At 38.2% G+C, this 26,667-nt stretch overlaps 1 protein-coding gene across 1 annotated transcript in view; it reads right to left on the bottom strand.

Annotated features, from left to right (window-relative positions):
* Nucleotides 1–3,209: 3,209 nt before the first annotated feature.
* gpr156 (G protein-coupled receptor 156) overlaps nucleotides 3,210–26,667 on the bottom strand; it is a 34,286-nt gene continuing 10,828 nt past the window's right edge. The window contains exons 3-8 of the mRNA XM_020510092.2: nucleotides 25,613–25,723; nucleotides 15,652–15,777; nucleotides 15,427–15,522; nucleotides 11,003–11,239; nucleotides 5,887–6,048; nucleotides 3,210–4,622 (exon numbers count right to left, since the gene is read on the bottom strand). Of these exons, the coding sequence (XP_020365681.1) occupies nucleotides 3,210–4,622; nucleotides 5,887–6,048; nucleotides 11,003–11,239; nucleotides 15,427–15,522; nucleotides 15,652–15,777; nucleotides 25,613–25,723 (2,145 nt within the window). The remainder of the gene's footprint in view (nucleotides 4,623–5,886; nucleotides 6,049–11,002; nucleotides 11,240–15,426; nucleotides 15,523–15,651; nucleotides 15,778–25,612; nucleotides 25,724–26,667) is intronic.

The following is a 26,667-nucleotide window of genomic DNA, read 5'->3' as shown; positions in this document are numbered from 1 at the left end:
AGACAGGTTCTATTTTCTCCTTTTCTAAGGTTGAGTTTCTCCAGTAATTTTTGTTTTTGTGTTTCACATCTCTATTTTGTTTTAAGCAAACTGAGTGTTGGTCCTCTACAATTTACGTTAAAATTATATTGAACCATAACAGTCCAAAGATGATATGGATATTCATAGTAGGATAGGTTTCTAAGACCATCATAGGACTTTAAGGCAACTTAGCAACAGCTGACTGCATCACAAGACTAGTTAGGGTACTCAGTTGAATTCTTCTTTTCATAAATTTGTTTTGTGGCATTTTAATAGTCAGATGAGTACAACACACATTATGTAATAATTCACAAACAATTTACAGACTGTTAGAACATACTTCCATTTTATTACTTCATCTCCAATCACACTTATTAAGACAAGGTAACATACTAGTTTCCTGCCTACTGTTGATGTTGTGGTGCAAAAACTAGAAAATTGTTAGTTTTATTTCACTGACAGAACAAAGAACAGTGAGACAACAAAAGTTGCATTTTCAGATTTTCACTTTTCATTGATGGATTAATTGGGCCTCTGTTTCCAATTTATTTATATGGCTGTACCTGACACAGGAAGGGTTGTATCAACATTTTCTGATGAGACCAAATTAGGGAAAAAGGCATGTTATTTCTGGGGGTAGATTCAGGGAATTCAGAAATTCAAAGGTAGGTTAGCAGAGTAGGATAATATATGGATGGATGACTGAATAATCAAATACTGGCAACAGGAATTAGCTCTTTCGGGGAAAAGAAATAATGAAAGTATATTCAAGATGGTAAAATTCTTCAGAATGGGGAAACACATATCTAGAAGTGACTTATCTTTAATGATGATAAATAAGTTAAAATATGCACTAAAAAGGACAAATTGTACTCTGGGTCTTATCAGAGAAATGATTGAAAATGAAATTCAATTGTGATAGCATGTAAAATGGATATGTGCTCTTCTCAATTTGCCTTTTCATTTCATCAGTCTCTTCCTGACATTTTGCTTTCATCAAATGTAAAAGCAAGGAAACCATGTTCAACTTTTTGTGGTATTATGTTGGCTACAGTGTGGCTACTGTTACAATTCTCAACAACTCTCTCTGTCTCATCATGTAATGTCCTAAATGTCTGAAGTTTGTTAATCAATACCATGATATCATAATGGATTGAGAAGAAGAGGCAGGTTCCAAAAACTACCTCAGCTATTTTGGGATTGAATGTGTGCTATTGGAATTATTAATACCCACGCTTACTAATGGACCTGATTTTGTGTAATGCGATAGGATTAATTAAAGCCCTCATAGTAACGGATCCTCAAGGCAAGATTGATCGAAACCTGATGAAATTTCGCATTCAGTTTGAAAGTGAGATATGTAAATCCATAAATAGTGACTTAAACTTTGAAGTCAATTACAAGAGTATGAAAACAGATTGATTAAAGTGGACTGGTAAATAGGTTAAAATGTAAGATAGTAGACAAACAGTGGCAGATATTCAAGGAGATACTTCATAACTTGTGACTGCTGTCTAGTGGTGTACCACACGTTTTGGTGCTGGTTCTTTGCTGTTTGTTGTGGTCATTAATAATCTGGATATGAATGTAGAAAGAATGTTCAGTAGGTTTGCAGATGATATGAAAATTGGTGGTGTGGTAAATAGTAAGGAGGAAAGCCTTAGGTTACAGGATAATATAGATAAGTAAGTCAGATGGGCTGAATAGTGGCAAATGGAATTTAATTTTAAAGTGTGAGGTGATGCATCTTGGGAAGACTTACAAGGCAAGGACTTACTCATTGAATGGTAGGAAGTACAATGGTGATCTTGTTTAAACATAATATTCTAAGACGGTCTGACAAGATAGATGCTGAGAGAATATTTCATCTTGGTGGGGTTGAGAATCCAGAGTTACAAGGCACCGGTTAAAATATGATGTCTCCCATTTAAGATGGTGACGCTAAGGAATTTCTTCTCTTGAGTGGGATATCTGTGTTTGAAATTCCTTCCATAGAGAGCTTTGGAAACTGGATAATTGAATATATTTCAGACTGAGTTTGACAGAATTCTGATTGACAAGGGAATGGAGGATTATGGGGTCAGGCAGAAAAGTGAAGTTAAAATCACAATAAGATTAGGTATGACCTTACTGAATGTTGGAGCAAGTTCAAGGGGCTGAATGGCCTATTCTTGCACCTATTTCTTGTGATTATCCAATGATATATTAGATTAGTTCTTATTTTCTAATGCATCCATTGATTAAAAAATAATTCAATATTAAGTTTTTAGTTTTGCAGGATGTCACTGAATTGGAGAATAAATAGATGCTTATATAGCTAATTCGATCAGTCTGATGCTCTGTACAGTAATTCATAGGCAAAGGTTAACAACATTAATACACACACTTAGGTAGAACCTGCCAAGCTCTTATTTTTAGGGAATAGATCACAGCAGTATACTGTAATGGAAAATGTTATAGTTTTTTTTTATAAACCTTAGGTTATATGGCATCAAAGCAACATTTATACGTCAAGCAAAAGTTCAAATTTAAAAAACCTAATCTGCTGATAAAGTACCATGATATTATTCTTTAAGTACATCATGGGTTTTGTGGAATTTTCCATCTATGTATAGTTATAATAGGATTTTCATGTTCTGGTTACCCTAAATTCAACAGGTAAGTGATTTCAGAGAAAAATCATTTGTATCTGTAAAAAAGGGGCAATATGATTCCCCCATCTTAAAATTTCTGCAATCAATCTATGTTTATTTAGTATCTGTCTCAATTGATTGGTTAAAAACTGTATGAGTGCTGTCAAAGGTCCTCAGTAGAAGTCTGAAACCTGACAATAGATGGTCAATCTCCTATGAAGCTAAATGAAATTTCTTTCTTTAAATATAAAACAATTACATTTCAGGTACCAAGATTACAATTGCAGGTGGCAAGTGTTTTTGAACCATTGGATAAATTTGTACTTTTCTGTATAGAGTGATCTTACAGTTTGTTTACATTCAAGCATTAATTTTGAGTAATTTTATCAAAACCAGCCATACAAATAGGGAAGGACATCTCAGTAATCGAGTCATTCACTCTCCCTCATTATAAAAAGAACAGAGTGAGCTACTAAACACAGAGAAAAGATAATCTTACAGACAAAGCAGAATTTATGTGGTGCATGTGACTATCTTCCAAGTTCTTTGAATTGGTCATACAAACGTGGGTTCTAAGTCCTCTTTAAAATTAACAAGTGGATGATTACGAAAATGTTTTTGTGACCAAATGAATGATGGATTATATTGCTCACTATCTGAGGTTTCTGAAGTACTGGAATTGTATGAGCCTCGACAGCACACTTCACAGCATGCCCTGTGGTAACAGCAAAATGTTTCATCTGAACTGCTTGATTCTGAATCTGAGTAATCATACTGGTAAGTTTGAAAAGCTCCTTCTTTACCAGCTACTTCACTTTCTTCCAAGCATAAGTGTGCTTTCTTTAAATCCAGGTCTGAATACGGCTTCGTAATATGTTTCCCTTCTAAAGCTGAACAGTATATGCAGCCATTTTTTTGGTCTTTTTTGCCATACAGTTGATAGCTGTCATACAGTGCATCCAGTTTCTTCACTGAGCTTAGGGTTGCTGAGAGACTTGTAGGTCCGTTTTCATCAGTTAATCTTTTGTGGTGAATGCATTCTAGTCGACTAGTCTCAGAAATTCTTGTATCCCTACTTATATTTTCATTAACCAGGCATTTAGTCTGTTGAGCTGTTGAGTGTGGAAAATAATGGGAAGGTGTACCCGTTATTGAATAGAAAGGTGGCCTCCTCTGCCTCACCATATATGGAGAAATACTATGATAGCAATGTTTTAATTGCTCTGCTCTCTGGGTACACTGTTCAAGTGAAAAATTCTGGAGCATTCGTCTTGGTCTCTCTGGTGAGCAGATTGAGGTGACAGCATTAACATTTAGATCTTGTAGAATTTCTTGCAGTTTCTCACTGCTCACATAATTGTTTTTAATCATTTTTGTTGGATCCTTGACAGAAGCACATTCAATCGACCTGGATCTAATTGATGGATGGATTGCAGAGGAGACCAGGATCTGACCTGTTGGTCGTGGAGTCATTTTCACACAGTCATTTATCTGAACTTCTGAAGCTATTTCTGAGGTATCACATGAATTGGAAAAATCTTCTGTATTAATCTCAGAATTTTCTGGATGCCCTAGGTGGTTCAGAACACTTCTATTAAAATTCTGATAATTTACAACATTTTCTGGCCTTTTTTGAGGATACAAAGTTGAGTCTAGTTGATTCGTAGAATCTCCCATGATTTGGTCGAAGTTACTTTGCAGTGACAGAGGTTTAAGGTCTTGCTGTGAACCAAAAGTCTGATCCAGATTCGTCTGTCTGTCTGACAAAGACTTTTCACTTTCTGGATCTTTTGTTGCCGTGTTATGACTTTTAACCTCAAAATTAATCAAAGGGTAGTGTGCTGTCTTGGATCCTGTTGTGGAAATGTAATCCTTAAGCTCTTCTGTGCAATCTGGTGTCATTAAATGCACCAATTTATCCTTCACATTATTAACCTGTTCCTGCAGACTATCAATTACTGCATTTTTCTAATGGAGAGAAAGAAAAACATATTACAGTTGGAGACTATCTTGTAATCTTTGATTTATTTTTTATTCTATAGGAATAATTGATCAAAATGCTTCTACAATTAAAGTGAAACAATTTACCAAACAGATTTCTCCATATAGCATAAGGAAAATGCTTAAACCATAACTTTAAGGAGGTTTTGACAGGATACTTAGAAAATCACATGCGATCAAGCAGAGCAGTATGGTAAAAGCGAAGTCATGTTTAACTAATCTAGAAGAGTTTTTTGAAGATGTAACAGTAACAGTGAATAGAGAGGACCAATAGGTGTGTACTTGCCTTTTCAAAAGCATTTGATAAGGTGTCACACCAAGGTTTGCTGAACTAGATAAGAGCACATAATGTAGAGAGTAACTGGTTAGCTAACAGGAAGCAGAAAACAGGGATAAATGATCTTCAGGTTGGCAAGTTGTAATGGAGTGCACAGAAGTTAGTGCTGGGACCTCAACTATTTATAATCCCTATCAATGATTTGGATTAAGGGACTGAATATATAGTAACTAGCTGATGACGCTGAAATAGTAAAAAAAGTAAGTTGCCAAGAGGAGGTAGAGTGTCTGCAGAAAACAAAATTGAGTTAAGACTACAACCAAGACAGCTATGATCAGACTGAAAGGTGAAGCAGACTAAATGGTCTAATTTCTACACCTCTGTTCCTATCTTTTATTACAGATGAACTGAAAAACAGTGAAAGACATAGCAGCATCTAGTTTTCCTTTCATCACATTGAAGAGAAAGCATTCTGTCAGAAATAATATATTTTTTATTTTCACAATATCTGTGATTGAACCTGCATTGTGTTTCTTGATTTTTTTATTATCCATATTCTCCATTAAAAAAAATTATTTTTTTGTCTGGGTGTCCTGCAGCATCCACTATTCCTTGTTCATCTTGTACCATTGCTTCACCAGGTGATAAGAATATTGGGATCAAATTTAGATCTGCTCAGATGTTCGAATCAAATTTAGCTGTTAAAACAGAACTTTTCACATGTTCACAGACTACAACCAATCCCCAATCACATTGCTATGTTCAATTTGCAACAACAAGAATAGTCTTTATTCCTGGAGAAGACACCAAAGTACTGCTGCTTTGTTGCATCTGATAGCATTATCAGCCCCACTGTATAAGGATAATGCTATAAATCCATATCTTTACTAATCTTCAGTAACTCATTAATATATCTTCAAGTCAAATTGTTTGCATTATACATTACTGTACTACCTCAGTGAGGAGTCGTTTCATGGAGTTATTTTCTCCAAGCAGGTAATAGATCTGGTCATCACTGTACATGGACCGAAAGCTCTTGCTTGGACTGTTGAAATATTTGGCCATCTGATTTGGAGTAAGGTTTAATTCTTCCTCAAATTGCTTCCACTGTCTGACCTGTTGACAGAACTCAATAATTAATTTGGATTTTTAGGAATTTATTGAAAGTTATGTATGAAACAAAGATGATCTATATTCAAAGTTTAATTGCAAATATACGGAATTCCTGAAGTTGCTGTTTCAGAGGAGCAGTAATGGTGAACATTGACAGTTGCTATCACAGGTGCTATAAAATTTGAGGCTATGCTATTTTCTGTTCCTGCAGTCTTAAACCATGATGCTGTTTCTAACAATGCTCAGTCAAGAATCATGAATATAGAATCTTATCATCATCCTACATGAGGTTGCCTCATGGCTTACAATTTAAAATACAATATAGAGATCCTGAAGGTAAACATTTGGATAACTTATTTCTAAAATATTCATTTAAATAAAAATTTACTATGTCAAATTGGATAGAGAAGACCTGGAAAATAAGAGCTATTTCTTGACACTGGTCCAGATGTTGGATACAGCTGCAATCTTTTTTAAAATCATGGATATGAGCATTTACTAGCTAGGCCAAGCATTTATTACCCACTCTAAATTGCTCAGGGGGCAGTTAAGAGTCAATCACACTTATGGAATCACATGTAGGCCAGAACAGATAAGGATGGTAGATTTCCTTCCAACAAGGACATTAATGGAGCAGATTTTTTAAAAAAAAAGACAATTGACAGCAGTTACTATTAGGCCATCTTTTTATTTCAGATTTTTATTTGAATTCAGATTTCACGATCTGCCATGATAGAATTTTATCATGTCCCCAGTGCATTAGCCTGAAGTTCTGGATTGCTAGTTGAGTTACATTATCAGTACACCACTGCCAGGGATGCTGCTTTCCAAGGCAGGGCTGGGGGACTACAGAGGTTGGAATATGGTGAGATTGGCAGGTTAGAAGACCTAACTGTGTTTGGCAACAACTCATTTGTTGGCAATTAAATTCATGATTGTTAGGCTTTAACCCTTACATCTCAACCACCCATCTCCCATACCTTGCAATCAAACACAGGCACTGACAAACCACTTCAGACAAAGACTAAGTTATTGCACTGTAATAAAGCATCATATTTATTCTTTTAGTCATTTAGTAGTACAGAACTTGAGTATTGCTGAAAAAAAAGACATCTTGTTGAAGCTGTTTGCCTTGGACTCTTTAGGACAACTCGCAAGAGTGCCAGTTTAAGAGGAAAACCAACAAGAGAGGAGAGTACAGATTCATTGCCAAGTGAACTCTGGTAGATATTGCCATGGAGATGCACCTGTAATGATGGCTAGCAGTAAACTGCCAGACTTTACTTATATTTTAAAGCAGGCACATTGACTTTGACTTTGATTAGAGAAGGCATTGCCTTGAGAAATGAACAAGTGAATGGCTGTCATCTATTTTGTTGAACAGGTGTAGTGCATCTATGTGATGTTTCTAGCTCCATAGCAGGCTTCCCAAAGTTCACAAACTAACTAACCTTGCAAGGTTCTCACAGCCTTCAGGAACCCACACTAGTACACAAAAATTGTAATGGCAGAAATTTGATTTTGGAGCAGACACTTAAGTAGCAACAAAAACAGAGGTTGCTGGAGAACCTCAGCAGGTCTGGCAGCATCTGTGAAAAAAAAAATCAGAGTTAATGTTTCAGGTCGGGTGAGCCTTCCTCAGAACTGATTTTTTTCTTCACAGATGCTGCCAGACCTGCTAAACTTTTCCAGCAACCTCTGTTTTTGTTCCAGATTTGCAGCATCCGCAGTTCTTTCAGTTTTTACTTAAGTAGCAAATTTGATGTCACTTTAACTGAGCATTAGTTTGCAACCCACTAAGTTTCTCATATGATGAAAGTAGCATGCACCAGGAATAGTTGGAGGGAAATTTAAAACATGACCTACACACCTCTCATTTAGTCCTTTGGATGAGTTTTGCTTAACTTTAAGAGGCAAAAATTCAACTTAAATCTCAAAGGACAATTCTCCAGATTTGAATATCAAAATGTAATCATATAATTGCCTCTTTCATTGCTGCCATTGTGCCATAAAATCTTTTGGCTTCTCAAGGGTTCAAAAGCAGTCCAAGTGTTTGGTGGATGTTCCTTTTCTTTAATTACATGGCAGAATACAATACTGTTCCACAAGCTTCACATTCAATTATGGCTTTTTTATATTCACATTCAGCACAATGCTCGAATAACACTTTGGCAAAAATGAATGGTTATTTTCAGTTTCTACAAACTTTCAGAACGACAATTGAGCAATGACTTATAAAACAGAAGAAGGAAATTGATGTTCTTATGATGGTGTGAAAAGAATTAGTATGTGGCCCTTTGTGTTCTTTCAAAGGAGTTTTGTGCATTCAACTGGGAGGTGATAAGATGTATCTAGTATGTAGGCTGGATAGCAGCCATAAGTCATAGCAGCTGTATGCTAATAAGACTGTACAATGGTGCAGACAGGAAAAACCTGCCACAGTACGAAGCATCAATTCTAGACAACAGCAATTTCATAAAAAATAAAATTCTCTTTTTTGCAGCAAAATACCCTACTGACCTCATGACTGTGCTGAAGCTGCTTTACAAAGACAAGCAATTAAATATCATAGATTGTACTGTATAAGTCGACCTTTGAAGCCTTTAAAAATCCTCAGAAAGAAGAGAGGACAATTTATATGCGAAGTATAAAATATAAACCACTGATATTGGTATAGTGACATTCACGCCACACAACTGCCAGACGATGAACATCTCCCAGCAGGTGAGAAGCCAGCCAGATCAAAGGCTAGAAAACTTTTAGCAAGTAATTCACCTCCTGAATCCCCAAAGCCTGTTCACCATCTACAAGGCACAAATCAGAAGTGTGATACAAAAGTCTCTACTTGCCCGGCAGATTGCAGCTCCAACAACACTCGACACCAGACAAGACAAGGCAACCTACTTGATTGGCATCACATTCACACACACGTTCATTCCCTCCACCACTGGTACTCAGTAGAAGCAAAGCAAACATATCCCAAACACACATTTATACACAGGCAGGACATGACAGTGAAGCTCTGCAAAGGTATTATGAATGAGAAAAATAAGCAAAAATGAACAAAAACCCTGTAGGCCAAGGATTCAAGTGCAGAAGATAGAATGGTTTGACTTCTCATAATTACTTTCGGTTTCTTGTCGATGAGATATGAATGATGTTTGGTTGCAGAGCAATTGAAGATCCTGGACCAAATTTTAGATTCAACTGGGAAATAGTTAGGAACCCTGATCGTTGAAGCTTTCAGGATTCACAAATACATTTTTGAGAGACAGAACTCCTTTCCTTGCAAAGCTGTCCAGCAACCACCAGCTTTCTTCCAATTCCCACTCTTCAGAAGAGATGAAATTTGGTATTTCCAGTTTGGAGGTCCTTTTCTCACTCCCATGTCTTTGGCAAAAGAACCCAAAAAGTACAGAGGCTGTTGCTGAGCAACCTTCAGCACAAGGCCTCTTGCAAACCCATTCTGTTTGTCTGGCAATTAAGGTCAAAATAGTGATCTATTATCTCTTTTTAAAATGCATTGGTCAACACAGTTTTTCAAATTTTTGTGCTTTTCCAGTAAATAGCAAATAACCCATAGTTCTCCTCAACACATTTCCCAAGAAATCATATGATAAATCTCCCTCCAAGCCAGTGATGTTAAAACAGTTCCATTTTCCACTTCTAATCATTCACAAATATATTTTTCTAATATATTAATTGACCATTTAAGGATATCAATTAGCAGCAATGTGTAAAATCCATTCACGGACCTTCCTGCCCTGAATTTAATCCTACCTAGCACTGTCCCACCTGATTAAATGCCCCCGCCGCCAAACACATCATGGACAAGGACACAGGATTCAGGCCCTAGATTTAACATGTGCGCACTGTTTGAGTTCCACTTTTGTTAAGGAACTGATAGATGTCTGTTTGCTTGATGCTTAAAAGGCCTTTAAAATTACATTGGTAATTCTATTTTGAATGTGTTGCTCTCCTCATGTTTCAAGCTCTTGATACTGAGAAGGCAGGTACATTGCCAATGTTTAAATGACAAATATGTCTTTGGTTGGCTGTTAGGAGCACCAAAGCTACAGCTGTGGAGAACTTTCTAATCTAATTTTCTCTCAGAGAAAATCTAGAGAAACTATCCCTACAGAAAAACAGTAACCTTTGTTTGGCATGGCTGAAATTTGATACTAAGCACTGCAAAGGAATGAACCATGGGATAGCATCTGTGTATGATACAAACTAAGCTCTAACACAACTGTGAGAAGTATACTGCACCCATGTATCCTGTCCTTTGATATACACAGAAGTTGAAAAGAGAGGATATGAATTGGAGACTTAGCTACAAAGAGATGGAAGTGAAAAACCTGCTTTGATAGGATGTGTGCTTTGAACCTCAGCTCTGGGAACCTCTATTTTAAGATATGCACTAGCCTCAGCCTCTGGGAAGGTAGTGTAGTCAGTAACATATTATAGTTTGGGAAGGAGGAAATTAATATCTTTAGCTATTCCAGAGCTCAATTGGAAGAGATTGTGACTCTTAATAACTAGATATCAGACAACATTGATGTGGCCATAAAGTTAAAGGATGTGGTGAAAACGAGATTGTCATCAACATAAGTATAAACAGATATCCCATAGCTTTGGATAACATTCTCAGTAGGTAACGTGCAGTCAAGGAATGAAAAAAAAGTAAGTTGAAAGAGATTTTGGAATGGAATTTTTCCGTGATGAAAAGAGGGAGTTTGGAGAGATATCCTGGTTTTGAATCCAGTAGCAGGTTCAGTAACAAGTTCAGTTTCATCACCTGGACAATGTAGGAAGGGCAATGGAAGACAGTAGCATAGACAACATTTCAAATGTTATGCAGAAGTGAAAGAAATGATAATGCATCATTTTCTATTCTTCTGTTAGTTAATAAATGCTATCATTCTAAATATGTTTGAATTCTTCAAATTTCTCTTACCTGAGGGATGAAGATGAGACAGTTGATAGTTGAGGTACATATAAATATTCCTCCAGATGTGATACCATAGGAAAGATTGGGCCAGGTGCTCAGGAATCTGGTAATGGGAATGATTATTCCTGCAGTAAACATGATCAGATAAACTCCTACCATGATGGTGACAGTCTGGTTTACAGGCGGACAGCTAACGTTGCTGGTTAAACCAGCTAGGTATGTGCCATAGAACAGAAGACTTCCCTGTGTTTAGAAAATTACAATAGCTGTAAGTAACATGTAAATAAACTAAACCATGTAACAAAACTAATCAATCGAAACATTTCTTTTTAAAAACCAAAACCTATTAACTGGCTTACCCAGAGAATTTCAACAAGTCATCATGGCAGAAATGCATGTTGTCAACATCAAATAATACAGAGAAACTGGAGGATGAGCCACAAAGCAAAAAGATAGTGCAGAGGAGGAGAAAAGTTGATAGGTGTATAGGGACAAGAGATGCAGATATAAGCAAAGATTAATTGAAGCATGAAGTGGCATGAGATAACATGACTAAGACAGAGTTCTTGCTTAAGACATGCTAACAGGAATAAAAAATTAAATTCTGATTACACTTAATAATACAACATTCATTTATATAGCACCTTTAATGCAAAATACTTCCTGAATTGCTTCTGAAGCATTATCAGAAATTGATGGGTGCAAAGCCAAATGAGGATATTTTACAAAGAACTTTAATGTCGGAGAGGTTGGGTGAATAGCTTAGTCAAGGACGTCCAGAGCTTAAGGAACAGCCATTAATGGTGAAACAAAGGGAGGGAGAGGATGCACTAGAAGCCAAGACTGGAAGAGCTAAGAGTCCAGAGGATGAGGTCGAATGAGATACAGAGAACAGGAGGGGTAAGCTAGGAAGGGAAGTAAACAATTGGATGAGAATGGATGTGTTAGTCTAGGACAGAATGTGGGTCTAAAGTCTTCAAGAAGGTTTGTTGCTGGGTTGTGGATGAAGTTGTAGACATCTCGCCGATCCAGTGGGTTTGGTTGCAAGTGTTTCATCACCCTGCTAGGTAACATTGTCAGTGTACCTCCGATGAAGTGTTGGTGTTCTGTCCCGCTTGTCATTTATATGCCTCGGTTTGCTGGGGTGGTTGGTTTTAGAACATAGAACATAGAACAGTACAGCACAGTACAGGCCCTTCGGCCCACGATGTTGTGCTGAACTTTTACCCTAATCCTAAGATCTATGTAACCTCCACCCCTACCTTATACTATCATCCATATGCCTATCTAATAGCTGCTTACATGCCCCTAATGAGGCCGACTCCACTACCCTCTCCGGCAATGCATTCCACGCCCTGACCACTCTCTGAGTAAAGAACCTACTTCTGATGTCTCCCCTATATCTACCTCCACTCACTTTAAAACTATGCCCCCTCGTAATAGCTACCTCCACCCTAGGAAAAAGTCTCTGGCTGTCCACTCTATCTATACCTCTGATCATTACTTCAGGTTCTGTTTCTCAGTGGTTTGTACACAGGGTCTAATTCAATGTGTTTGTTGATAAACAAGCCACAACACATTGCAGCAACCCAGAACTATGCAAAGCAGAACAGGAGTATTCTATATGGAGTCTTCAAAAGGAATGGATACCCGAAAAGCACAATTCACCGTTACCTCCGAGACAGACTACAACAGGATGACACAACATGACCAGACACACTTATCATCCTACCATACATCAAAGACATTTCAGAGACGACCACAAGAATACTCAGGCCCCTAGGTATCAGAGTAGCCCACAAACCGACAACCATTCTATTACAGCTACCAACAAATGTAAAGGATCCCATACCCAAAACCAGCAAAACCAATGTAATATGCAAAATACCATGCAAGGACTGTGAAAAAGTCCACCAAACCGGAAGAAAATTGACAATACAGATACACAAACGTCAACTAGCCACCAAGAGACATGACCAATTCTCACTTGTCTCACTACACACGGACAAAAAGAGACACGAATTCGACTGGACAACACATCGATGATAGCACAAGCCAAACAGAGACACGCCAGGGAATGCCTGGAGGACTGGTATTCCAACCGGAACTCCATTAACAAACACATTGAATTAGGCTCTGTGTACAAGCCGCTGAGAAACAGAACTGGAAAAATGTCAGTCTGGATGTATATAAAGTAAGGATGAGATTTTCAGCAGCATATAGGCTGAAGTTATGAAGGTGGTCATAGGTGACTTTCTGAAAGAGAATAAGGATCAGAAGTTTAGCTCTGGTTAGGTACGATGCTGAAATTGCAAATAGATTATTATGCAAGAAAGAACAGCCAGAGACAAGAGTTGGAATCTGGGGCTAGTGTATGGACACTAAGGCAGTTCCAGAGGATAGCTTTAGTCTCCCCATTAGTTATGTTGAGGAAATTATGGTTCATCCATTGAGTAGATGTTGGAGAAGCAGTTGGACAATGGAAGTTGAACAAGCTTTGTGGAGAGAGGTAAAGCTGGAGTCTGGCCTAAACAACAAAATGAACAGTCATCTACGTTGGTATAAAGGGGAGAGAGGTGCAGCTGTAGGTTTCCAGGTGATTACAGAATTAAGGGGATAGGCTCATTAAAGGATTTTAAACAAACAAAGGATAAGAATTTTAAAATTTGGAGCCAGTGGAAGAAGAGTATGGCATGACTTGATTCATGGGCACCTTGAGCTAATGGAATGGGCAGAAGTGAACCCACTGCTTTGATGCTGTACCTAGAACTAGATAGCTAACAATGAAACCAAGTGAGGGTAGTCTTAGTACGTTGTGAAATGGAGGGGAAAAAGATGGCACCATTGACCATTTTGAAGACTTCTGAGTGCTTAAGGAAGGACAAAGCACCTCAGTCAAATGGCTGTCATTTGTGATTTTGGTTAGAGCTGTTTCAATGATAAGGCAGGGACAGGAAATGATTGGAGAAATCTGAATCTGGAGTTGTTGCAAAGGGAGGCCATATTTTGAAACAAACATGTTTGAAAGATTTCAGGGATGAGCAATAGCCCACAAGAGATTCCTGAAGACAAGGGATGTGGGAAGAGGATGGGGGAAATGGTAATATATGAACTGTCCCTTACGAGAGCCAAAATGGACATACTGGATGAAATGGCCTCTTGTGCTGTAATGTTCTATATTAAGAAAGGGGTGATGATAATGTTTTTGGAAACAGGGGATAACAACCAAGGGACCTAACCAGTTTATAATGTTATCCATTGTCAAAAGGGTCAAGAAGGAAGGCTGGGTGGTCAGCTATTTGGTATGATATAGTCAAGGGCATGACAAGATGAACTCTGAGACATCATGAAGAAGATATAGAAGGCAGATGAATGTGCACGGTCAGGGTTGGCAGGTGTAAAGTGTTAAAACCAAAGGTAAAGTTTGGTTTGGTGGATGAGGAGAAGGCAGATGTGGGAAGAGAAACACTGAGGACAGTTAAATGTTCAGTCCCAATCTTAGTGACAAAAGTCCACAAGTTAATTGTGCTTGTTGAAAGTAAAAGTGGCGGGAAGAACGGTTTAAGGACATGTTTGGTAATGGAGAAAATAAGCCTCGTTCCCAGGAATATTCCTGTTCTGCAGAAGAGAGTGACCACCTTGATACTGTCTAGATGGATATGCTTTAGATGCAGTGCATAAAAATATTTGTCATTTGGCAGAAAGACTTTTGTGAATGATAGGTCTACTAATGTCCAAACTGCTTTAACATGAATTTTAGTTTAAAAAATGCAAGTTTTTTTTAACGAAAATTTATTCATTGGAAATGACCACTGACAAGGCCGCTATTTGATCGTAATTTATATAGAATAATCAAGATGGAGAGTCAAAAGATCATCAAGGTTGAAAAGAAATATTGCAGTAGTTATAGAAGCAAACCAGCAGTCATGCTGAGGCCTTCAAATTCCACCACGTCATGAAGTGAAATTGAATAAATTGGGGACTGTAGTGCAGAACCAGAAGAAAATAACTCACCATAACTGTTGCAAGATATTATCAAAACCTGGAGATAGTAAGAACTGCCGATGCTGGAGTCAGAGATAACACAGTGTGGAGCTGGAGGAACACAGCAGGCCAGGCAGCATCAGAGGAGCAGGAAAGTTGATGTTTCGGGTCGGGACCCTTATCAAAACCTGACTGTTTCAATAATATCCAAAAGACAAAGCCTGCCATCTGCCTTTATTTAGTTTACATCTGACTCAAGTCCATAATACACAATTGTTTTGATGTCAGTGGCAGCTATTTTTAGCCTTTTGCTCAAAAAATGGCCCAATAAATGAAGTGTTGTCAGAGCTGCTGTGACACGTCCTACCAAGAATAAAAAGGATAGGTAATGAGATTAATCTTTACAAACCAAAATTTACTAAGAGTGAAGAAATAAGAATTATTACCTTTAGAAGTGAAATAAGAATTATCCAGATTTCTGTGTACCGAGAAACACAACATTTCATGATTGTAATGGAGTAGGAAAGATATTTTTCAACTGCCTGAGGAATGAGGAAAACAATACAATTTCTGTTCAATATCAAAGGAGATTGACTAATATTAAAGCAAAAAAAATTATTTTGCAGGAGAAAAGAGAAACTAAAAGCTTCAAAATTAAAGGTTTGTTTTACCCTCACTCCTGCATTTAAGGATTGCGTACACTGCAATGGGTCAACAATGCTCCATGTTGCCAGAATCAGAATATCCAAACCAACCACTCCAGCTACCAGCCCCAGTAACTGAATGTCTTTAATAATCTGGAAAGGAAGGCAGATTTGGTTCATTACATCATGGAAATCAGTAAAACCTCAATCACTTGGCTCAGACATTAAACTGCAACATGAAATTATAATTGGATTGTTTAATTCATGAACAGAGTGAATTAAAGATTTTTCAAGGCTTCACTAAAGTAACCAAGTTTAGACCAACTAAACTTGCAATGAAATTCAGAAAACTATTCTTAACGGCTAAAAAAACACAATGGATATGAAAACATCTGCAGTTACAATTAGCAATTTTAAAGGCCATTGACTAAATCTTCACTCTTCTTGATTTTCTGAAATTTTTGTCAAAAACTATAAGCAAATGGTTACAATGAGGGAATCAAAGGTCCAGGAATGCTAGGTTGTGTAACGTTTATACCACTGTGACTCTTCAAAATTTCCAGCTTTACAGCACCATCGCTGTAGTTGCCGTGGTAGTGCACCTGTACATTAAAACACATTTTGAAAGTAATTCCTGCCATAAATGGATATTTAAAGACTGCAAAAATTAGTGTAATTACAAATGATAAGATCTGTTTGCAAGAACACTAATGAAGATAAATGCGAGGTATCACATTTTGGTACAACAGACAAGGGTAGGGCTTATACAATTAATAGTAGGGTCTTGGGTAGTGCTGTAGAACAGAGGGACCTAGGGGTGCAGGTACATAATTCTTTGAAGTTTGCATTACAAAAAGACAGGATGGTTAAAAAGGCATTTGGCACACTTGCTGTCGTTGCTCAGTCCTTTGAGTATAGGAGTTGGGATGTCAAGTTGATGTTGTACAGGACATTGGTGAGTCCTCTTCTGGAATACTGTGTCCAGTTCTGATCGCCCAGTTTTGGGAGGATATAATCAAGCTGGAGAGGGTTCAGAAGAGATTCACCAAGATGTTGTTGGGTATGGAAGGTTTGAGTTATAAGGAAAGGCTGGATACGCTGGGACTTTTTTTCACTGGAGCAAAGGAGGTTAAGAGGTGACCTGAGAAATGTTTATAAAATAATGAGAGGTATAGATAGAGTTAATGGTAGTTGTCTTTTTCCTAAGGTGGGAGAATTTCAAGACTATTTTTAGGTATATTTTTAACGTGAGAGGAGAGAGATTTAAAAAAGACATAAGAGGCAAATTTTTTACACAGAGGGTGGTTTGCGTGTGGAATGGGCTTCCTGAGGAAATGGTGGATGCGGGTACAATTACAACATTTAAAAGACATTTGGATAAGTACATGAATAGGAAAGGTTTGGAGGGACTTGGGCCAGGAGCAGACAGGTGGGATTAGTTTATTTTGGGATTTTTATTGACATGGACTAGTTGGACTGAAGGGCCTCCTTCCATGCTGTATGACTCTATGACTTTGTAATTCTACATAATTAAAATCCCTGGACACCTGTACAAAGTTGGAATCACCAACTTGAAGACACATCTGGAAATACAAATATTATAGTATATTCAAAAAAAGCATTCAGTCATAGTCTTGATTTCGTGTTAAAAGTAATTTAGTTTGATGGTTTTTGTGGACCTCATCCCTTGATCTTTTTGAACCATATATGATCTTGGTTTTTTTTTTCTATGATAATTCCTTTTCTCTGTTGATCTCTTGCCCGTACTCTGTCCCTGGACTTTACTGTGCTAGCAATTGTGTTTTGTACTATTTATTTAAGTTTCCAGCCTGGTTGTCTCTTTGCTCATCTTCATACCATTTCAGTTTGTTATGATTGTTCTCAGGGATGTTTGGCTGTAGCTTCTGAGACAGAGATGGAAGTTATGTTCTCAAACTCCTATCCATCAATAACATTAACAGTGATAAATCTGTAGCAGTGACAATTTTAATTTAATTGTGCAAGATTTAAATCTTTTTTTATTCAATTATGCTGAAATTCACAAGCTCCTCACCTCTGTATGCGTTCAAGATTAGTGGAGTGAACTTGGGATATGAATAAAACCATATTCACCTGCAAACATCTTGCACTGCTTATTTGCAAAACATGGACCAGTGTCCTAGACAACAATGTTCAGAATGCCATGTATTGACAAGATTTTCTTGAGTGGTAGTTCTGTATTGATCTTATATAGGTGGTTTACATTGATCCACCTCAAGTACAGATCTATAATAATAACAAAGATCTTCCTTTGGGTGCAAATAAATCCATTCTCAAGTGTTCCCAATGACCTTGATGGAAAAGATGATAATAGTGGTTCTTTCTTCTTTTGGCTGATCACCACACACAGAATGCAACTATTGATTATTTTTTCTATGTAATCCTTGGCCTCCACACTGCCTGTTGTGTTCTCTCACACAGCCTTGTAATGCTCAAATTATGTTGATGAATTCTCTAAAGAGTTTCAGGTCTAAGTGCTCTTAGTATTAATAATCTCTCATTGAACACTAGCAAGTTATGAATCACAGTGAGATGCCTAGGCTGCTTGAAATATTGACGTAGTGTGACAGTATTAGGTGTATATTCTGACTAGTCTTCCGGTGGAACTCTCCCAATTTCAGTTAGTGTTTTATCAGATGAGATTCATAGTGGGTCTCCATTGCTCTGAGTGACGTTTCTCTCGCAACCTTCCACTCATCACCTCATTAGTCATGCAATCTGACTCATTCCTGGGCAATTGCATGGCCAGAGAGATGGAGGTGCTCATCACTGCCTGGCTGGTCTGACATTCGCACCACTGGCGCCATATTTAAAAACTAGCAGCACAATACTGCAGATGCTGTAAGTCAGGAATGATCCCTCACAATGTGGTTACCGAGTCTCTGAGTTCAAAACAAGGCCCAGAGGAAAGGAAATCTTGCACCCTGAATCAACGGCAGAGATCTAGAGACCTTGGTGGATAGATTTAAGAGGAAGGCAGTCCTTTTTCCTGCAAAACACTGCAGGAGGCAATGACAGAAGACTATTGCAGCCGGGATCACGATGGTGTCCCTGGTGAAGTGGAACACCCAGCACAGCAGAAAGATGATCATTGATGTTCTGTATTCCACAAGACGAAGTGACACCATCTTTTCTCTGCTATCACGCATTCACAAGGCCACCTGAAGAAGGAGCGAGACTCCAAAAGCTTGTGTCTTCAAATAAATCTGTTGGACTATAACCTGGTGTAGTGTGATTTTTGACCTTGTCCACCCCAGTCCAATACTGGCACCTCCACATCATTTAATCTTTGCCATTCCGCATGCTTCTCATGGACTAAAACTGTCATTATTAACAGAAACACTGGCACCTCTGCATTCTCTCCACTGTTACAGGCTTCCTGCATGATTGCGGGGACCAGCATTCAGTAAGCTACAACCCCCAGGTATCTGCCCTTATTTACACACAGGAAATTTTTCTGCTTAGTTTCTCAGGAAAGGAAAGAAGAATTGGATGTGGCACCTAAATGAGGTGAGTTGGGCCTTTAATGAGATGTAAATGCATAAAAAGAAGGTAGTCACTGCCCAATGGCAAGACTCTGAAATCATTGTTTAAAAATGGAGAGAAAATAGCAAAAAAAATTCTTAAGATCTAGATACTAATTTTCTATTCCCTCCATATTTTCCCAACATTTGTACTATTGTTCACGCCACAACAGGGAAGGGAAATTCGATTGACTTAGTATTTCTTTATCTGAATACAGTTTCATCGTGTTCTTGTACTTTACAAATTTTTTGCAGTTTTGTTTTCTGTAGCAAATAAATATTCTGTGACTGCTGACATATGGACTTCAATCTTTCGCATGCAGTCCATAGATTCTTTAGCTGTACTAGTATTCTTGACAGTGTATCTACAGTCATTTGGTACTTGACCTGCACCTATTTAGTTGTTGAGTCAGACCTGATTGCCTCAGTTGTCTATTGAATTCTCGGCAGCATCTTGGCTACTTCTTTTATATTTAGACATTTACGGTCTGTTTGCTAACAAACTATAAACCCATTACTTAATCTAAAGACTTTTCACATGCCCATATTGTTGCTAAACTTTCCTTTTCAATCGTGGCATATTGTGTTCTATATCAATAAGCGATCTAGAAGCATAGTCTATGCTTTTCATCTTTCTACTCCTGAAAAAGTACTGTCCCCAATCATGTGGTCACTAGTAGCTGTCTCAAAGGCTCATTTCCCTATGTTAAATATGGTTAAAAATGACCTACCTGGTTCACCATCCTCAGGAATCTTTGAAGCTCGGTAGTGTTTCTTGGTGGTGAAAAATCTCTGTTTACCTTTAAGCTCAGAAGTCACATGACACCAAGTTCAACAGGTTTATTTGAAATCACAAGCTATCAGAGTGCTGCTTCTTCATCAGGTGAAGTGAAGAAAAACACATTGGCACAGAATTTATAGGCGAAGAGATCAAAAGATCATACAGACAGTGAGTGGTGTGTCGACAGGCTGAATAACAAATCTCTGCAGGTGGTCAAAAGTGTCAGACAGTGTGAATAAAGGGTCACCAGCTGACTAGCAAGTGAAGGGATGACCTATGATCCGATTAATTGAGGCAGAGAGGTAATTCCAAAAATAAAAATAAAATGGTGCTGGATATAAACCAAATGGCTGGAATGACATGACAGGTATAAGAGTTGCATGCTGAAGAGTCTATCCAAAGTGACAAGTATTCCAAAACTGTGCAAACTAATTAAGGTAGAGAGATCATAACAAGTTACCAAGGTGATGGTGTCAAAACAGGACAGTAAGGAAGATTTTACAGATACAGAACAGTGTGGTGGAGTTATGTGTAGTGCGACATGAACCCAAGATCACAGTTGAGGCCATCTTTCGTACCCATGAAATCCTCTGCAATCTCGTCAACCTTTTGAATTAATTTCAGCTCTAGACCTGATCCTTCAACTGTGGCTGTGTTTGTTCCACTGCCTGCTGCTTAGGGTTGGTACTGCTATCTGGTTTCCGGGTCCATTTGTCAGACCTCTGCTGTGCCCTGATGACCTGGTGTGCCTTGAAAGATTTTACCTTTCCATCTTGACTATGATGTTCACTTCAATTGCTGAATTCAATGTCTGTTTTCATTTTTTGATGCCTTTTCTGCTACACCATGTGCAAGTGCGCAGGGACTAACTCTAATTAACGTCTGAAGTACTGTTCCTTGAGTCCAAGGTACTTTCTGTAAGAATGTTATTTACAGTTTAGTTACACACGCGCGCGCGCACACACACACACACACACACACACACAGTGTCTCTGGACTCTGGTATCCAATTCTCTTTAAATAATTATGTGATGTGGGTATTGTCAGTATACATTCAACAGAGTCTCGTTACTCCACAGTCGACTGCAAAGACTAATATTTCTGTGAAAACATTGATTTCTTTTGATTATTGGACATGTGCATAATCAAATTAGCTTAGACTGAATCTACTGAATAATTACACAGTATCTGTTCAATCTAGCAAATGTACAGACTTCATGGAAAATTTATGAAGAAACAAGTAATAGCAGTACCTGTTATTACTTTTGACAATATTGTGAGAGGAGTTAGAGCGCTAAAGATGTCACAGTGTGACACTTTGCTATTGTTGCTTTGCAATTGCAGAGTTTGGCCACAGATTCCCTACAAGTCTCTAAAACAAAACTCTCTAGAATATTTTGCAGTCTGTAAATTCCCAACATTTTAAAATTATCCACTGATTTGTCCTGTAGGTCCTTAATTGCTCATTAAAAACTTTAATTCAGAAGATGTTCCTCAGCCTTTCCATAAGCTTGTGCTTAGCCTTGATATTTTTCCCGGAGCTGTAAGCGTAAGCTACATTCGAATAATTCAGTGCACTTGACTTCCAAGGATGTTTCACTGCAACAAGCCATTGTGCTGAAGTATTTTCTTTGAATTTGGATATTTTCACTACTTTTCTTCATAATTTTGAAAATCAAGACATGTTTCTAAACCTTTAAAGATCTAACATTCATAGGGAATGATCAAGGTACAAGTATGAAAGAAAAGCTAGTAAATATACTTGATCTTTGCATATTTATTTTGTATCCTATAATTATCAAAGCACACCAAGCTGGAGGAAAGGGAAAGTTGGCTAGAGAACTTGTTTATGTTCATTCAAATTTTGAAAAGAAACTTGCTGAGTTTCAAAGCCTGTTACTTTCCTGCGTTTTGTTAGCATAGAATCATTGGTTCATTAAGTTATACAGCACGGAAACAACTCGTCCACGCAGATCAAATATCCTAAACTGATCTAGTCCCATTTGCCAGTATTTGGCCCGTATCCCTTTAAATCATTCCTATTCATATACCCATCCAGATGCCTTTTAAATGTTGCTATTGTACCAGCCTCCATCACTGCCTCTGGCAGCTCATTCCATACATGCACTACCTTCTGCATGTAAAAAGTTTTTCCTCTGGTCCCTTTTAAATCTTTCCCCTCTCACCTTAAACTTATGCCCTATGTTTTGGACTCCCCTACCCTGGAAAAAGACCTTGTATATTCACCCTATCCTTGCCCCTCATGATTTTATAAACCTCTATAAGGTCACCCCTCAGTCTCCAATGCTCCAGGGAAGAAAGTCCCACCTATTCAGCCTCTCCCTATAGCTCAAACCCTCCAATCCTGGCAACATTCTTATAAATATTTTCTGAACCCTTTCAAGTTCAACAACATCTTTCCTATAGTAGGGAGACCAGAATTGAACACAATATTCTAAATGTGGCCTGACCAATGTCCTGTACAACCACGACATAACTTCACAATTCATATACTGAATACACTGATCGATAAAGACAAGTGTACCAAATGCCTTCTTCACCACCCTGTCGACCTGTGACAGATCCAATGTCTCAGACTTGTAAGTAAAAGTTTCAAATTACTAACACTCAAGAAACAGCTTACTGAGGTAAAATTTGTAGAGAATTCTTTGTAAACATAAGTTTGTGAGCAATAGGGACAAGAACTGAAATGACAGTCCCTTGATTGCTTGCCTGTTAAAAATATTTTTTGTTTTGCAGTAAACTGAAGTAATAAGAATATTAATATTAGTTTGATTTTGAAAATCAATCTGTAAAGATTTGAATCAATTATCTCCACTTGTGTTTTACTGAGGGAAACAATCAAAGTTAATCATACATCCGTGACCAATTCTAATACATTAACATCCATGAACCCAAATAAGCCTATTGGCAAAACAAATAAACCTCACCCTCTCAGTATAAATGATTGGGACAAAGCATTTCTGGATTTCAGAATTTTCTTGATTAATAAATAATATAAGAGTAGTAGTGTCCCTACCTCTGGGCCAGAAGGTCCAGGTTCAAGTCCCACCTGTCCCTAAGGTGGGATATATCGAACAGATGGAGTAAAAATATTTTGTTTTAAGAATGCCGAACTACAAATGTGTGAACAAAACCATAGATATAAATATCTTCCTGAGACATCAAACAGTGAGCAGTAAGAAAATTGTTTTATTAGTCCAAACACTCTATCTTCAAACTTCTCCCAAAGTACTGGACTAGAATGAGTCTCGGTGTGCTCAAACAACATCTGCCCAAAAATAGATTTCCGGACTGGAGAAGTTATGGTGTGTAATGAAATTAAATCAAGTGGAGTTTAACCAGCTGCCCTTAGGGAGGGGAGCTGGATCTCAGCTTTGGACAGGTAACTCAGTAGTTGAAGAGATGTGGTTAATGATGCAAGTGAGAGGAAGGTTGAAAGACTAATGGAGATGAGAAGGAATACACTGAAGGTCACTCACTTTGTCCCCATAGCCCCAACCATAAAATGAAGCCTTTATAGTTGTAGGAGAAGCCAGTGGAATTGTGTCATCTGCCCTGTCAGTCCTGGATGCACTTGTTCCCTATGTCATTGCTGCAGATGTCAGATCGGCCTTCTTAAGAGTGAACCGGAGGAATGGGACTGGCCCAGATGGAGTCCGCGGCCATGTACTCAGATCCTGTGCAGACCAGCTGGCAGGAGTATTCACTGACATCTTTAACCTCTCCTTGCTAAAATCAAAGATCCCCACCCGCTTCAAGAAGACCACCCTTATATCAGTACCAAAAAAAACACATGCAGTTTGCCTCAACGACTACCACCCAGTGGCTCTGATCTCCATAATTATGAAATGTTTTGAGAGGTTAGTCATGGCTCATCTCAACTCTAGTATCACCGCCTGCCTCAATCCCTTGCAATTTGCCAACCGGCACAGCAATTCCACAGCAGATGTCATTTCCCTGGCCCTACACTCATTCCTGGAACATCTGGATAAGAAGGATATATATGTCAGGCATCTACTTATCAACTACAGCTCCCCTACAACACTATAATCCCAAACAAACTAATCTCTAAACTCTGCTACCTAGATCTTGGCTCAACTCTCTGTAATTAAATCCTCAGCTTCCTAACCCACAAAGCGCAATCCATGAAGATAGACAACAGCATCTCCTCCATGATAATTCTCAAAACCGGTGCCCCGTGAGGATGCATACTCAGCCCCCTACTGGATTCCCTGTACACTCACAACTGTGTGGCCAAATTTCATCCAAACCCATCTACAAGGTAGCTGACAACACCGCCGTTATAGGCCGGATATCAAACAATGACAGGTCAGAATACAGGAAGGAGATAGAATGCTTGGTGTCATGGTGCAGCAATAACAAATCTCTCCCTCAATGTAAGCAAAACTAAAGAACTGATCATTGGCTTCAGGGAAAAACGAGGAGGACATGCCCCTATCTACATCAATGGAACTGAGGTGGAGAAGGTCAAGAGCGTCATGTTATAAGAGTGACAATAATAAACCATCTGTCCTGGTCCTCCCACGTAGATGTGATGGTCAAGAAGGCACAACAACACCTCTTCTTCCTGAGAAGGCTTAAGAAATTCAGCATGTCCATAAGGACTCTCACCAACTTTTACAGGTGGACCACAGAAAGCATTCTATCTGGGTACATCACAGCTTATTATAGCAACTGTCCTGCCAGGACTGTAAGAAACTACAGGAAGTTGTGAACACGGCCCAGACCATCACAAAAGCCAACTCCCATCCATGGATTCCATGGAAGGCAGGCAACATCATCAAAGACCCCTCCCACCCCGATAGTACTCTCTTCCAACTTCTTCTGTCAGGCAGAAGATACACACGCTTAAACACATACAATACCAACAGGTTCAAGAACAGAGATAGTAGGAACTGCAGATGCTGGAGAATCTGAGATAACAAGGTGTAGAGCTGGATGAACACAGCAGGCCAAGCAGCATCAGAGGAGCAGGAAGGCTGACGTTTTGGGTCTAGGTTCAAGAACAGCTTCTTTCCCGCTGTTAACAGACTGCTGAATGGACCCCTCGAATTTCAAATCTAATGTTGATCTTGCTTTTGTACACCTCCCGTGCAGCCATAACCTTGTATGCCTCACTCTGTCTAACCACATATGATCTGTATGTCCTTATATGTTATGATCTGCCTGTACTGCATGCAAAACAAAATTTTTCATTGGACTTATGTACATGTGACAACAATAGATCAAATTAAATCAGACTCATCTGATTGTAATGTCAACGAATAGTCAAGAAAACAAAGCAGAGAAAGAGATAGATCTAAGTACCACTATAATGTGCATGAATATATAGAACTTGAAGAGATCATAACGGTCAATCTGGCCAGCAAGTTTGAAAAATAATGTACATTATTCTGTATCTCCCATATCTTTCCATTATTTTCTTTGTCATACAGCTATTTAATACCCCTTTCAGCCCGATAACAGCATCCACTGCCAATGTTTGTTAGATAAAATGATTAAGTCTGGCTTCTCATTTCTCCTTCTTCTGACTTTGCTTCATAAATGTAAAGAGAAGTTGGATGAGGCACAGATCATGAAGGTTCACATGTTGGCTTACCACTCTCTTCTCAGGGACATGCTGACCAAAAACTTTGTACAGTCGCCATGTCTTTCCCAATATGGGCCCAAATATCAGTGAGGTTCCTAAGCAGAGCATCCATATGCGAATCTGTAATTCAACATAAAGATTTGTGTTAAACAAAACACATCAAAACTAATGGTGGCAAGACTAAAATCATTTGAATACATGTAAAGTCATAGAGGTATACAACACAGAAACAAACCCTTCAGTCTAACTTGTCCATGCTGACCAGGTATCCTAAATTAATCTATTCCCATTTGACAGCATTTGGTCCATATCCCTCTAAACCCTTCCTATTCATATACCAATCCAGATGCCTTTTAAATGTTGTAATTGTACCAGCCTCCAACGTTTCCTCTGGCAGTTCATTCTATACACTAGCGAGATCTGAAGTAAGTATTTTAATGTCACTGCAATAATATACCTTTTATGGTAATGATGGACAGCTGAAATAAAACAAGTATATACAAGTAATAAAAATCCAATCATTTCACTACAAAACATTATTTTGCACACATAACATAATTAATATCATGTCCTTGGGTGTCTCAACTGCTGTAATATGCACTGTCAGTGTTTTAATGTATTTTTCAAGTCATTAGAATTTATAAATAAAATGTCAGAAGCATATTTACTATAAAGAATTATAGGTGATGTCGGATTAAAGGAGTGTCAAAATATTCGGTTTTACATCAAATAGGTGATTAAAGCTTCTTGATCCTGCTCAGTTGTTTTAATAGCCTCCTAGTTACGTATTGGCAGAGATTTTCAACACCATTTCAAAAAGTTCAACAATTGTACTCAAAATATAATTTAACCAGAGTAATCCCAACCCAGAGCTAATCATCGCTGTTTTCTGCTTTGTGAATTATAACGAACCCATCAAGTACTCAACTCACAGCTAAAACCATTCTAACATCATCAAGCCTTTGTAAGGATCTTTTGTCAGGCCCAGAAATAGAACAAAGCTCCAATGAAATTGTTATAATTTTAAAATTTTACAAAAGAATCCTAGTAACAACAAAAAAAAA

This window comes from Rhincodon typus, chromosome 11 (assembly GCF_021869965.1).
Source record: "Rhincodon typus isolate 14 chromosome 11, sRhiTyp1.1, whole genome shotgun sequence".
Taxonomy (NCBI): Eukaryota; Metazoa; Chordata; class Chondrichthyes; order Orectolobiformes; family Rhincodontidae; genus Rhincodon; species Rhincodon typus.
Note: the sequence above shows the minus strand (reverse complement) of the source record. Positions and strands in the feature narration are given on the sequence as shown.